Genomic DNA, 16,430 nt, shown 5'->3' with positions numbered 1-16,430 from the left:
AACCAGGGAGGGTCAAACACAAGCCTGCTCACATTCTAGTAATATTTACTACTTCATCTATAACCTTGGCTCCAAAATTAAAAAATCATTCAAAAATAAGAAATAAGAAAAATAAGTTTCTTTAACTTCACTATATTATTATCTGCTTTTTCTGTGTCTTAGTTTACTAACTGATATTTTCTTAGATTTTTTATGCTTTCAGGTCTATATATTCTTTTGTTTTTAAAGATATATAAACTCTACTACACATTAATTTTTATTTTTACTTAACATCTTTGTATTAAATATGATTTCACATCAGACACATCACAATGAGTTTATTTTTCTTATTATTTTAAAATTGATTCAAGCTCAAACTATGTGAACTTGTTAAGATTGAACATATAGAGAGGGATGAAACCTGCCTCTCTGCAATAGCAGCAGCAGTGGCCACAGCAGCATTGGCTCTTGGAAGGCACAACTGTGCCTTGATTACACATAACCAAGTGTAACCCCAAAACAAAATGAATTAAAAAAAAAAAAAAAGGAAAAAAAAACTTGTCACTCAACAAAAGTTCATTCAGGTGTGAAGCTAAAAAAAATTTTACAATATTTATTATATTTCAATAAATATGTAATAAATATAATATTTACTCTACATTTGACTATAATATAGACATAAGGATGCTTTGCCTATTCTAGTAGTTTATTTGTAATGTGGCATAACTGACATATCATTATATTTTATAATTAATGTATCTTTCATTAGTCCAGCTAATTGAAGTTTATTCTTCACAATAAGAAGATCTAAATGTAACCACATAATTAGAATGACATGAGGAGGCTACAAGCAGAAAAGATATTAAAATACCTGTTAATTTCATACAATGAGTTAAGTGCATAAAATAAATTAACTCCTAAGGTCCATACACCATTACTGCCAAAGCATTTCTCCCACATGTATTGAGCACATTCTCTCCCAAGAATGTTCTACTGGAAGTTGCTTAGGCTTAAATGTAAAGATAAGCCCCCAGGTAAGATTTGTCAAGGCCTAGTTTCTTCTCTCAATTGCTTGTCTACTTATTGATTTTGTTACTACTTCTGAGCAGAGATGTTCAGGGAGGGTGAACTCACCTCATAATCAATGTCTAAGGCATCTGTCTCGCCTTTGGTCCGGAAGTGCACAGTGTGTTTGTCCACAGTGAAGTTCACCTGTTTGCCCACCCGTTCAATAAGAACTGAGTGCCAATGTTGGTCATCCAGGAGGCTGCCCAGGGTGACTGAGGGTGGGCTACTGCTGAGCCGAGGCTTGCTGTCATCTGCAACGAGGAAAGAAATAATGGATGGCATCTGTCTCCAAGGACAGTCTTCAGTACTAGTGTGTTTCATAAAAAAGTTACTTCCTAGACTTTAAGGAAAAGATGCTGCTTTCTGCAAGTCCAAATCTGTGTTGTCTTTATACTGGCTACAGGTTTCTGGTGTAATTCAAAGTCAACTCATTTACAGACCTACTGATGAAAATGAAATATCCAATGTTTAGAACTTATTTACATGGCAGAAAAAAACCATATCCTAATTGCTTAATTCATAACATAAAATAGCAGCTACCTGTTCTAAAATAGTGCACATTATTTGACTTTGAAATCTTTTTCTGAGAAGACTGATCTTAAGAAATTGAACTCAAAGTAAGTCACAAATGAAGCCTCTCTGTATCAAGGCATAGATGAGAAGATTTTATTTTAGCTGGCCTTATAATAATACCTGCTGTCTGTATGATATTTATGCAGAAAACTTATAAACTCTGTTGTTAATTCTCTATGATTAAGTTATTTGTCTCTCACAAATTGGGTCTTTGTTTATCATATTAAGTCTGTATGCCTTGGGTCCTAGACAAAATAAAGCTATTAGGCATGTGCAGGACTCGGGTTAAGTTCCAGGCACCACAAAGTTCCCCAAATATCACTCAGTAGCCTTCATACATCACTAGTGATGGTTCTGGAAAAACTATTAGAATGAGCTAAGTATCTTCAGATGGCCAGAAGCATAATCACAATCTTGGACCCTTCTCTTAGCATGATTGTGAAGCTGACTGATAACTGTACGTGCAGTCCCTGGGCCATTGAGAACTGCATGGTTCAGAAGTACAACTGATGTTTTAATATGCATGTGTGTTTATACAAATCTACTGAACCTTTAACCACATTTGGTAACTTTGAAAACCAATTTCTATCTCATCACTACCTGTTGAGTTTTTTTTTTGGGGGGGGGACACACCAGGTGACACTCAGGTGTCACTCCTGGTTATGTGCTCAGAAATTGCTCCTGACTTGGGGAACCATATGGGACTCAGAGAGTCTAACCCAGGTCTGTCCTGGGTCAGCCACTTACAAGGCAAATGCCCTACTGCTGTGCTAACACTCTTACCTATTCTAACATAGTTTCAATCCATAGTACTCTCCATGATCCCACTAGAACCACAAGGAGTAATTTCTGAGTTCACAGACAGTAATAATCCTTGTGGATTGCTGAGTGTGGCCAAAAATTCCCCCCAATAATTGTTTGATTCCGTCTTTCAATTACTACAAAAGATCATTAACTAAAATAACATAATACTACAGGTAAAGTTCTTTTTGGAGTCATTTGCCTACCATAGGGTTGGAAAGATAATACAGAGGATAAGATGTTTGCTTTAATACAGCAGATACATTTTTTATTCCCCAATTTAGTTTTAGGACCAGCACTGCACTTAGCCCCTTGTGTAATGCCAGGAGTGGCTGCTGAGCACAACTATAGATAGAACTGGGTAGCTCCACTCAGCCAAAATAGCTCTAATGAATGTGGTTTATCCAAACCCCTAAAGAATTTACCTACTATCAGAGACAAGCAGACATACTAACTAAAATTTAAAAAATCACCAAAATTTTCCTAACTTTCCAAACCCCTAAAGATTTTACCTACTATCTGCTTGTCTCTACAGCAGAAATAATAATATTTAAAAATCATCAAAATTGTCGTAACTTCAAATCACTTCTCTGATATTTTAAAGCTCCTCAGTGCCCTAATCTTAATGGTGTAGACCTTGGGACTAGTGATTATTTGTCTACTTTTAATTATGAGTCCTGCTTTAAAATAAGCACCCTTTTGATCATTTTGGATTGCTATAGCATAATATATTATTTTTAAATGTTATTTATTTAAATCACTGTGATATACAAAGATAAAAAGTTGAATTGAATTTTGATTAACTGCCATTCCAAAATTCCAGCTTTACCACAGTTTTATTTCCTGCCCCCAATTTCCCCACTTAACTTCTTGTCATCCTATCTCCACCAACACACTGCCCCTTTGGCAGTTTGGCAGATACTCTCTCTCTCTCTCTTTCTCTCTCACTCTCTTTTTCTCTCTCTCTCTTTCTCTCTCACTCTTTTTCTCTCTCTCTCTTTCTCTCTCTCTTTCTCTCACTCTCTTTCTCTCTCACTCTCTTTTTCTCTCTCTCTCTTTCTCTCTCTCTCTCCCTCTTAGTCTTGCTCTCCTCTCTTTTTCTGTGGGTATCCCCTCCCCCAATTTCTTATTTATCCTACCTGAATGGTCAGAACTGCCCACACCTAGAATGGGCCGGAGGAGAAGTTTGCTTGGGGTGTGTGAAAGGGGATAAGGAGGGGAGTTAGAGAAGAATCAAAATCAGTAGAGAAAATCAGCAGAGAAAATCAGCAGAGAAGCAGCAACAAAGAAGCAGCAGCATATCATCAGCAAAGGAGTCAGTCAGCAAGATAGCCAGAGAAGCAACTGAAAGGGAGACAAGCAGGAAGAGCCACAGAAGGAACAGAGAAGTGGCTGCTTGGAAAAGACTAGCATAGAAGCCATTTGAGGAAATGTATATTATGTTAGGACCCTGTAAAAAAAGCTGGCTAACTCTCGGAACTTCATCTGACTTCTTTGTGAAATTTTCTGCCATCACCATACAACCTACAGACCTGCCAGGTCATATAGGCTGTGGAAGTCAGGCCTACCCTAGATCGGCCTCATCATCATCACACCAACTCTAGGACTCATTAATTTATATTAAAAGAACATCTCTCTCTCTCTCCTTTTATATCCTTTTAGGCTTTTATTTCCTTTTATTTCTCCCTGCCTTTTATTTCCTTTTAGGTTTCATTATTTCTGATATTTACTTAAAGGGTATCATGCACATAACTTTATGTCCTCTTAATTCTCAGTTCTAATCCAGGGTGGTCATTTCCAACTATTACTATAATAGTGGCCTTTGCTCTGTCTTTAGTGTACATTTTCCACACAATATTTCTATTGTTTTTAGGTATTATTCTTATACTGCTTTTTATCTATTTAAACGAAAGTTAAATGCAATTATTCTATGCTTAGCCCTATCCTTCTGACTTGTTTCACTCAGCATACGTGAAACATATATATCCATATATATTTATATGTTTATATTTATAAATCAATTTATAAAAAATTTTATGACTATTCTCCATAAACAGCTGCATAGTATTCATTCTTGATTCAGCCCAACTTGAACTTGGAAGATGTGAGATTCAGGTGTAAAGCTTTATTCTTCAATTAAATCTGCCTTATACATCTGTATCTCTAATTTTATGGAATTTCAACATTCTCTTCTCAAAAACTTAATTTTTCCTGCAAAATAACTCAGACTTAGCAAAATGAGCCCTTAACTATTGCTTATATATACTGTACTGTTTTTTAAGAATGTACTTTTATGTATTTGGGTCCTTTAAGTAAATTAAAATATAATGCTTCTCTCTTCTAAAAGGTAATTTGCCAGAATAGCTGAAACAATAATGTGGCATTAAGTGGGCAAGTTTTACCAATTCCCCTGCAGATTGCCTACTCCTACCTTCATTATCGTCCAATGCATAGTTTCATTCTCTGAATAAAAATATATTACTTCAATAAATGTACAACTGAAAATGAGACTGGTGAATTCTTAGTTGACTTTATTTCTCTGACTTATTCATTGTTCATTTGCTTCCAAACTTTTGCATTATTACAATTTGTTAAAATGTACTAATTAAAGGAAATGTTACTTTTTCTCTCTTCACTTTTCTCTTTTTTTCCTTTTTTTAAATTTTCCATAAAACATATATTTATATGCTACAGTGAAAGGTGAAAATACATTTATAATTCTCTTTCAGAGGTCTGAATATGAAAACTCTCAAAAATAAAATTAATAAAACATGCCTGGAGCCAATCAAATGCACAGCAAGGAGTTATAAAATCTCCTTGCAAAGTGTTAAGAGGACTGATTAATATTGTATTAGAATAAGTAACACTATCACACAGTCAGGCAATATGATAAACAGGATAAATGATTCTACTAAGATGACAATGTATGCTTTGATTTTCTTTATTCACATATAGTATGCTTGTTTGTGCTAAGTTGTGGCTAATATTTGTTTGTACCTTGAAATAATGGGAGACATGGACAAAATAGTACATATGAGATTAAACATCCTGTTTAATATTTAAAATATTTTATTTTAAAAACCACATAAGAAAGCAATACAAAATAAAGATGTGCACTAAAATAGAAGCAAGAACAGAGGTTAGGTAGAGAAAACAAAAGGAGGATGGACTTCCAAGCAACAGTGATTCACCTACAAATGACTTCTACACTTTTTGCTTGATCAGGTAAATGCTGTATCTCTCTCTCTCTCTCTCACTCTCTCTCTCTCTCTCTCTCTCTCTTTCTCTCTTTTACTTTTCTCACTCTCCACAAATAGACTCTCGCAAATAAGACTTGTCCTCACACCAACAGTTGGTTAAATGAGTCTTACATATTTTAAAAAAATATAACTATTAGTAAATGATCATAGTGATTATTATTTTTTATTTTAAACTTGATGAATACCACATATTTTTCTTAAAATGGGATAGTGCATTTTGCAATGACTTCCAATACTAAATCCAAAATACTATTTATTTTTAATTTAAGGATGATATAAATGAAGTAGAGGAGACATATTCTTTTCCAAGTTATTTTATGAAACTAATTTGATAACTTTTAGTTATGTAGAGTCCTTTAACAGATCATAGTTATAAGACTAACTATACCTAATATGACTATGAATCTTCCTGTAAAAGACATTTAATTATAATTAATTCAATATAGTTGTAAAATATTTTTATATTAATTAATTATAATTAATTCAGTATAGTTGTAAAATATTTTTGTTTATTACCATTCTATCCTGTTTGTTTATTGCCACTATTTTCTTCTAGAAATTACTATTATTGACATTGTTCTACTTCAAAAATATTAAAATTTTTCAGAAAATACAAACCATTATTTTTTTCGTTTCCTATAATTAACATTATTGCTAAAATAAAATGCACATTCCTATATATTTTATATAATTTTAAAATATTAATATGCATATTCCTATAATTATTTGTCATCCTTTTCTCATCCAGTATAATATTCCTTTAAATAATATTGACAGTGCAGTTAACTTATTACTGATATTCAGGATTTCTACTTATTATATATATAGTACTATATAGACCTATGACCTATAATAATCCACATTGGGTTTTAGGAAGTAGAATGTTGAGTGTGTCTGCAAGCCTTACTTTGGATCATTTCAGATCCACGCTTCTCAGATACACTTTAAAACTCTCAGGGTCATAAAACTTGCTTTGACCTTCACACTTTTGTAACACTACTTGATTTATCAATTTATTGGACATTATCCTCTCATCAAAATATTTTTATTATTATTATTATTATTATTATTATTATTATTACTGGGTTTTGGGACCACACCCATTGATGCTCCGGGGTTACTCCTGGCTATGCGCTCAGAAATTGCTCCTGGAGTTGGGGGACCATATGGAGCACTGGGGATCTAACCAAGGTCTGTCCTGGATCAGCCACGTGCAAAGCAAATGCCATATCACTGCTCTACTGCTCCGGCTCCAAAAGTAGAATTATTGAGCGTATGTCATATTGCATAGCAAACCATCCTTGCTTTTAATGTGTGGGAATTTTCAAACCATATTTTTTTCTTTTGGTGGGAGGGTAAGTTTTGTGACACAACCCACAACTGGTGGTGATCTGGGTATACTTCTAGTTCTGTACTCAAGCATCACTCTTGACAGATTCAAAAACCTTTCTGGGATGCCATGTTCAAAATCAGGTAGGGTGTATAGAAGGCAAGCACTGTACTACTAACCCCAGATGCCCAATAAATTTAAAAACAATTTTCAATTGTATTTAATACAAGTTAAGAAAAATAATACACAAAACTTAAATATATATGGGCCATCTTATTTCAATTCTAAATTGCAGAAGCCTAAAATAAAGGTCCATATGATTCATTGAGGAATGTGTGTAACTTTAACTGTTATTGCAAATAAGTCAATGAGTAGTATGTGCAATCAAACAATTTGACCCTACGACTTCTTTGGCTCCTTAAGGATACTAATTTCTACATATGTTTATGGACTTCCAGGATCTTCACTGGCCTGCTATTCTTATTTTGTAAGCATTCTGTTTCATTTCAAAAGCACTGAACCTTTGTAAAGATGAGTGACCTGTGTGTACTATTGATGTCTTGTTTAGTTCTTACAACAATTCCCCAGTCACATAATAGTTCTCTTTGATTCTTTACCTGTATGTGTGGGCTGGTACTGTTGTAATTCTACAAAGGGAAAATTGCTACAACTGATGTGAAAGAGAATTGTAAAAGTATAAGAAGGATTTATGTACTGCTCTAATGAATCAAGAAAAGAATTCTTTACCCATTAGTTGTCAACAAAAATCTTCTCTGTTCCACCTTAAGAAAGTTTACAGTTATCCAATTTCACCATAAAACTGTCCACTGACTGGGTGAGTACAGTTTGTAGGGCACTTGCCTTGCATAAGGCCTACTCAGGTTTGATTCCAGTACACCATATAGTCCCCAAGAATTGCCAGGAATTATTCCTGAGTGCTGAGGCAGGAATAGTCATTGAATATTGGCATATGTGATTCCAAAACGAATAAAAACTCTATTTGTACAGGTCACTCATAGCAGAATACTTATGCAATGTGAGGCAAAGTCGAGTGAATCATTTGCCAAAAAAATCACAACACACTATATACAAGTGTGTGACTCTTCAGGAACTAGCCATGTTACTGATCACAGAAGTGACTATATCAATCGAGAAGAGACAAACTTTCTCCACTGGCCCACGTCTATTCTTTAGGTTAGTAACTTACATTCCTCTTGCATTCTTTTCTCCTCCTTACTTTATTTGTAAATTCTTTTATTTTTAATTTTGTTTCTTTAAAAAAACAATGTAATGCATAATATGCTTTTTTGGAGATTATGTGAAATAATGGAACGATTATGAGTTCCAAATAATATATTAAATGTTATTAAAATGTATTAAAATATTATAGGGATTTTAATTAGGTTACTTTTTTATTTTTGTTTTTTTGGGGGATTTTTGGGTCACACCCAGTGACTCTCAGGGGTTACTCCTGGCTATGAACTCAGAAATCAATCCTGGTTTGTGGGACCATATGGAACACCAGGGGATCCAATTGCGGTTCGTCCTAGGTTAGCACCAGCAAGGCAGATGCCTTACTGCTCTGTGCCACCGCTCTACTCCCAGGTTACATATTTTCAATTAATTTTTTACTTTTTAACTTCATAGTTGTTATTATTTATGTTTCTCTCCACTTCTATTAGCTTGACATATATATTTTAATTTGAAAGTAATATTTTAAAAATGGTTGGATATTAATAGTGTCTATAACTGAAAGCTAACAATGTAATGTGAAAAGTAATGCATCTTCTTTGAACCCAATATTATACCTAGAAGAAATGATATTACTATGCATTTAAACACCCTTGCTGTTTTAAGAAGGAGAGGATACTGGTACATTGTGGTTATGCTACAAATATCAGCCTATTGAAGCACAAAGAGAGACTAATGGAAAGACAGAAGTACAAGCTTGGGGTGTGAGCAGGACCCATTAGAATAATATAGTAATAATAATATATAATAATATCTAAGATTATAAAGGAAAAGCTTTTTTACTACAATATATTTGCTTCAAGTACCTCTTTCAGATTCTTGTACTATAGCAATATATGCAATGTGTCGTCTTGCTATTTTAGAAGTTTCAGATTTTCCATAATGGTTAAGTCAAAATTATCAAAGCCTCGTTTTCCAGAACTGAGAGCTATTACAGTGGGTAGGGCACTTATTTTTTATGCAGCCAATCTTCAGCATCGGGTACCCTGAGCAGCTCTAAGAGTTGTCCCTTACTACAGAATCCGGACAATAATCTGAGTACTGCTGGATGTGACACAAAAATAAAATGAAACAAAAATATCTTCTTTTCCCTTAACTTAGTGCTTCCAAAAATTGGTTAGTTGAAACTTAGGTATGAAGAAATAAAAATCTAATATCTGGCCATGTCTGTGCTACTGAACAAATGTCCTAGGTGACTGCTAACATCTGGAAAATACAAAAATAAGTATGGCTAACTAAGAAACATGTCTGTTACAAGGCAGCAAGAACAATATAAAAAAATAAAAAATGGACCGGAGAGAGCATGGAGGTAGGCCATTTGCCTTGCATGTTGAAAGATTGTGGTTCAAATTCCGGCATCCATATAGTACCCTGAACCTGCCAGGAGCGATTACTGAGCGTAGAGCCAGAGTAGCACCTGATCACTGCTGGGTATTACCCAAAAACAAAAACAAACAAACAAAAAAAGAAGATAAAGAAGGGGCTAGAACTGAGGTGCAAATGGTAGGGTGCTTGCCTTGTATGTGCTAACCTAGGTCAGACCATGGTTTGATCCCACAATGTCCTATATGTTCCCCAAGCCAGGAGTGATTTCTGAGCACAGAGCCAGGAGTAACATCTGAGCATCACCGGGTTGGCCCCCCTCAAAAAAGAAAAAGAAAATAAATATCTAAACTACCTAATAGAGCCAAAATCTATTTTTACTTCTGAATCATTAATATATTTACTATATCACCTAGAGAATAGAAATATAGAACAGATGGTATTTGAAGGAAACAAATATATTTAACTTCTATGCATCACAACAAGAAACAAATATTATCCATCTTATTTTAACCTTAATAATTTATTCTGGAGGGTAGGCATAGCTTAGAATGTGAGACAGTCATGTATTTCTTTTTGTTGAACAAATGAGTATATTAAGAATTCTATTATTTGGGGCCAGAGTACTAGCACAGTGGTAGGGTGTTGCGTTGCATGCAACTGATGCAGCTTGGACTAGAGTTCCAGCCCCAGCATTTCATATGCCCCACTTCCAGCCAGGAGCAATTTTAGAGCACAGCACCAGGACTAATCCCTGAACACTGCAGGGTATGGCCAGAAAAAAAAATGAATAAAGAAAAAAAAACAAGAAAAAATAAGAAAAGAAAGAAAGAGAAAGAAAGAAAAAAAAGAAGGAAGGAAGGAAAGAAGAAAAAGAAAGAATGAAAGAAAAGAAAGAAACAAAGAGAAAAAAGTGAGAGAAAGAAAAGAAAGAAGAAACAGAAAGAAAGAAAGAAAGAAAGAAAGAAAGAAAGAAAGAAAGAAAGAAAGAAAGAAAGAAAGAAAAAAGAAAGAAAGAAAGAAAGAAAAAAGAAAGAAAAGAAAGAAAAAAGAAAGAAAGAAAGAAAGAAAGAAAGAAAGAAAGAAAGAAAGAAAGAAAGAAAGAAAGAAAGAAAGAAAGAAAGAAAGAAAGAAAGAAAGAAAGAAAGAAAGAAAGAAAGAAAGAAAGAAAGAAAGAAGGAAGAAAGAAAGAAAGAGAAAGAAAGAAAGAAAAAGAAAGAAAGAAAAAGGAAGGGGGGAGGAAGGAAGGAAGGATAGAAGAAAATTAAGGAAAGAAGGAAGGGAGAAACAAAGAAGGAAGGAAGAAGAAAGAAATAAGGAAAAAAGGAAGGAAGGAAGGAAGGAAAGAAGGAAAGGAGAAAAGAAGAAAGACAGACAGAAAGAACGAAAGACAGACAGAAAGAAAGAAAGAATGGGGCCGGGCGGTGGCTCTAGAGGTAAGGTGCCTGCCTTGCCTGCTCTAGCCTAGGACGGACCGCGGTTCGATCTCCAGGCGTCCCATATGGTCCCCCAAGCCAGGAGCTACTTCTGAGCGCATAGCCAGGAGTAACCCCTGAGCATCAAATGGGTGTGGCCCAAAAACCAAAAAAAAGAAAGAAAGAAAGAAAGAAAGAAAGAAAGAAAGAAAGAAAGAAAGAAAGAAAGAAAGAAAGAAAGAAAGAAAGAAAGAAAGAAAGAAAGAAAGAAAGAAAGAAAGAAAGAAAGAAAGAAAGAAAGAAAGAAAGAAAGAAAGAAAGAGAAAGAAAGAAAGAAAGAAAGAAAGAAAGAAAGACAGAAAGAAAGAAAGAAAGAAAGAAAGAAAGAAAGAAAGAAAGAAAGAAAGAAAGAAAGCAAAAGAAATAAAGAAAGAAGGAAAGAAAAAGAAAGAAGGAAGGAGGAAGAAAGGAAGGAAAAATTCTAATTTTGTTACTTCACAATGTTTATTGACTGACTTAGAATATTCATTAATTATATGGTTTATGTCCATGATAACGATGGTGACTAGTAGCTTAGCCATATTGAGTTATTAAAGATATTTAAAAGTTAAGATCAAGTACATTTGGTAGCATAGATTATGTAACTTTCTCTGTAATCTGTAGAATATATAGTTATTATTACTTTTCAGTAATGATATTACATTAAAATGTATTATACAATCATATCTATTCTAATCATCATGATATATATGTATATATATTTTTGACATTTATTTGTGCATGTTGAGTAGAGATTTATCTTCTTTGGCACTATAAATGGCATTAATGGGTAGTTTGTTTCAATTAAATAAATTGAAGATAGTTGCTTAAATAGTACTACATTTATTTACAACACACTGCTTTTTTGATTCACTTATATTTTGGGTTCTACTTCATTCTATTCATTAGTCATATTTCTAATTTTCAGTTTAAGTTTACCACAAATTACTATATGCTTTATTATTTGAAAATATTCAGTAGTATGATAATCCACAAATAATTTAATACTTATCTTACAATTAATCAAAAGCAATGGGGAATCTAATGTTTTGATTGATTGATTGATTGATTGACTTGTTTTTGGACCACAGCTGGCAGCACTCAGGGGCTACTCCTGGATTTGCACTCAGAAATCGCACTTGGCAGACTCTGGGGACCATATGGAATGCCGGAAATTGAACCTAGGTCCATTCTGGGTCAGCTGCGTGCAAGGCTAATATCCTACAGCTATGCTATCTCCCAGGCTCCTTAATGTTGTTTTGAAAAGACATTTTTTTGCCTCATCTTGACTCTATTTCTGTTTCCTTTTTCAATAGATATTCTTTGGGTGCTTGTCTTTGCCTCTAGGATGCTGATCCCTGCCTTCTTGGCTCACTTTTTGTGGGGACAGAGCAGTGAAATAAGGAGATTTCTGTAAGCTGGCCTTGAATATAAAAGAAAGTCTGTTTAGAGACTTGTGTCCCTGCTGTTAGGAATGCAGTTGAAAGTCAATCAAGGTCTAACAATCTGTCTAGGCTAATAGTGCCACAAGCATTGCAACTGCTATCTATACATTCTTCCTGATTTAATGATGCCATGGGCATTGTAACTGCTATCTTTGCATACCATCCAAGTCAGTGATGCCATGTACCTTGTGACTGTTGTCTCTGCTTACCATTTTGTTGCTGTAATGTCTAAACTGTATTACCCACATTCTGTTTCCTGCCTAAAGTTTACCCTTAAAAGCCTTGTCCCTGCCTTCAATAAACTAAGTCCATTGCTCTGACAATGTTTCCCTGTGAGTGATCTATGGTTCACAGTCTTCCCTCTCTTTCCCGAGTCCGGCCTGGAGACCATGGGCTAATAGAGACCCTCACCCACCCTTCCATTGGCCTCATAGGGGGCCCTGGCGCCAGAACCCTACAACTTTCCTTCAACTGGACCCTTTTTTTTTTTTTTAAAGAAGTTCAGCACCATCTCTTATGGGGAAAGGAAGTTAGTTATAATAAAATGCAGACTTGTAAGTGGCTAGTCAAGACATGATAGATGCCAACCCACAATAGGAATCTCATGTCTTAATATAAAAACAGCTTTGAGTATTAAGTTAACTATTTTGCAAGCCTAAAACCCAACCAAATTCCTAGTTTCTCAGTAAGAAGGCATGGGATTATAGAAGGAGCTAAGAAACTTAGTTTTTATTTTCTGACATATATGAATCCTTTCCCACTATAGCCCCAGCAAGACACTAAGAAATTAAGACGGTTTCTTTTTAGTTTCATCCTAAATTTAATTTGCAAAAATATAATAAAAATAATAGATTATATTAAAATGAATATAGTATTTACTTTGCATGCTGCCGACCCAGGTTCAATCCCCAGCATAGCAGATGGTCCCTTGAGCCTGCCAGGAGTAATTTCTGATTACAGAACTAGGAATGGGTATGGCCAAACATCCCAAACCAAAATAAATTTAAAAGAAATAAAATATTTTGGTAACGTGCTGTTTTAAACTTGTTAACTTTTTTACTAAAAAAGGCAGGAAGCAGGGAAATAAGTTGATGATATAGATAATAGATATGTGATAGTTAAAATCTTCATTTAGCTCTGTTATCAATATTATTTTGTTTCAAATAATCTCATCTATGGCTTAAGCACTTCAAAATATGGTGGTTTTCTTCCCAAGCTTGAATAATGGAAAAATCACTTATAATATGCTCCAATCCTTTCCAAATAGACCATTAGGAAGACAGGGATATATAACCTTGTACAAAAGGAATTCCCTGAGGCCTTGATTGAAAGAAAGGGGTAGAAATTACTTCCTACCCAAATTGAGATGCAGGATGAGTCTCCCCTTCTGAAGCTCCAAGGTAATTTGGTCTCCACGTTGACCTTCTCCATGGAACAGGACCCCATCTCCTTGCATACTTTTGAATTTCAGAGATATGACATCTTTAAGAGTGCTCATCAGCTTCTGATTGAACCTGTAGAGAAGGGAGCTCCGTCCATCAAAGTCGGCAATATCTGATTCTGGGCAACATACACACATACACAAACAAAAAGAAAATAAACGAAGAGAACAATCAATGAACATTCTACTGAATGAAATATCTTTATTACATCTAACTTGTTATTCATTTTATAGTCTTTATATGTTCATGATCCCACCTCAAAGGGAAGTATATAGATTATACCAGCAATAATTCAGCTCAGAGCAATTTACATATAATCAACTCCCATAGAGTTACTCAAAACAAACATCAATTTATAAGTCTAGCCACTCACTAATAATATATCAGCTTTATTTAGCCTCAGGAAAGAGAGTAAATCTAACACCAGTACATACTTTTTCTGTGTTGTGTCAGATGTCTGGTTGTCATCTCTTATGATTTATCCTTCATAGTAACTTGCTTCCAATAATATCACTCATCAAAGATTTGAGAATACAAATTAATAATAAAATTCTATATTAAACAATACCACCTTGGGACTGGAGAGATAGAACAAATAAAGATTCTCTTCTACACAGCTGATCCTGGTTCATTCACCAACATCCTAAATGATCTGCTAAGCACCTCCAGGATTGATTCCAGAGTGCAAAGCCAAAAGTACACAATGAGTATTTCTGGAAATGGCCAAAATAACAACAACAAAACGCTTTTTTTCTGGGGGCTTATAGATGACCCAGATTTAATTTCTAGAATATGGTCCATATGGTCCCCAAACACAACCAGGAATAATTCCTGAGTACAGTACAAAGAGTAACATATGAACATTGCCATATTTGTAGAAATCATCTGTTGAGAAAGATTTTTATATTTTTCTGGGTTCTATTAAAGTGAAAAATATGTTGCTATTTCAAAATGTTATTATATATGTTATTTGTGTTATTAATATGTCATTAATAAACTATGATACTAATATACTATTAAAGCTATTGCTATTTTAAAAAAGGGAAATATATTGCTTACATATCAATATTTATCTTGAGGTTTAGAGTAACTCCTTTGTAGACACAAGAATGTTTATTCATTATTTTAAAATTAAGTGAAAATCATCTATTAATTTAAATACACATATATAAACATATGTAAAAAGCTTACACCCAAAGGTAATAATGATTTTCAAATCACCATAAAATAATAACAGATGGTAAACAAGTACGATAAATGAATTCCCATATCCTACCTCATCATGAAATATAACTAAAACAAAATACAACGGCATTCCTGTTAATATGGTGTTTATCTAGAACACTACCAAATTATGGTGAAGATTAAAGCAATAAAAATTCTTATTCATTGTTATTAGGAATACAGAAAGGTATAGTAAAGGTGAAACATGTGGTATACCCTGAAAAAAAGAAACTAAAAAAAGCATCCAATATTTTTTCTAATATTTCTCCTAAATAGTTAAAGTTTTATTCTATATTAGCATGGCAGTGATAGTAAAAAACCTATTGCCTCCAAAATATCTAAAATTTGTTCTCTCATAAATTAAAATCTTCATATATATAAATCATATATATATAATATACACCTATACATAGCTGTGCCCAGGTAACCATATACTGTGCCAAGTTTGAAGTTGACTGCATGAAAGAAATGCACCTTGGTCTCTGTACTATCTCTCTGATCCTTCAATTATAAAAAGAATTACAGCAGGATGGTAGTTGTCTTGCACAGAACCAAGCCAGGTTTGAACCTCAGCACTACATATAATTCTGCAAGTCCCACCAGGAGTGATCCCTGAGCACAGAATCATGAATAAGTTCTAAACACAGTTGGAAGTGGGCATAAAAGACAACTAAACAATAAAAAAGAACAAAAAATTAATTTCCACATAAAAATCTCAATATGACTGGTTTCCCATATGGTTCTCCAAGCCAGGAGCAATTTCTGAGTGCAGAGCCAGGACTAACCCCTGAGCACCATCGAGTGTGGCTGAAAAACAAACAAAGAAAAATCTCAATCTGGGTGTCTATAATTGTATTGTAAATATCTGTCAAATCTTAGAAATAAATAAGAGGATGCAGCAAAAGTACAGAAGGTAGGGTAACTGCCTTAAATATGGCTGATGGGATTTGAGTGCAGAGCCAAGAGTAAACCCTGAAAGATGCCTGCTCTCCTCCTGCCCTCCCTCACAAAAAAACAAACACTATATACTCAATGATGGGTAGAGGGGTAAATGTAGTATTTGTATAGAATTAAATCTTCATAACTCTAAAAAGTAATAAAGTAAACAAATGATAAAATTATGGATAAAATACATTCTGATTACATAACGATAGAGAAACATAAAATTTCTATGTACATCCTCGATCCAACTCCAGGGATTTTCAGAAAATACATTGAAAAATATAATCAGAAAACTTGACTTTAGGAAATGGAGAACAACAAATTATCAGAGCAACAAA

General features: G+C 34.2%; 1 protein-coding gene across 1 annotated transcript in view; it reads right to left on the bottom strand.

Moving 5' to 3' along the window:
- Positions 1–16,430, bottom strand: part of CNTNAP5 (contactin associated protein family member 5) — a 939,273-nt gene that overhangs the window by 497,430 nt on the left and 425,413 nt on the right. Inside the window, exons 5-6 of the mRNA XM_049773789.1 lie at positions 13,841–14,044; positions 1,114–1,298 (exon numbers count right to left, since the gene is read on the bottom strand). Coding sequence (XP_049629746.1) covers positions 1,114–1,298; positions 13,841–14,044 — 389 coding nt within the window. The remainder of the gene's footprint in view (positions 1–1,113; positions 1,299–13,840; positions 14,045–16,430) is intronic.

This window comes from Suncus etruscus, chromosome 5, assembly GCF_024139225.1.
Source record: "Suncus etruscus isolate mSunEtr1 chromosome 5, mSunEtr1.pri.cur, whole genome shotgun sequence".
Lineage (NCBI taxonomy): Eukaryota > Metazoa > Chordata > Mammalia > Eulipotyphla > Soricidae > Suncus > Suncus etruscus.
Note: the sequence above shows the minus strand (reverse complement) of the source record. Positions and strands in the feature narration are given on the sequence as shown.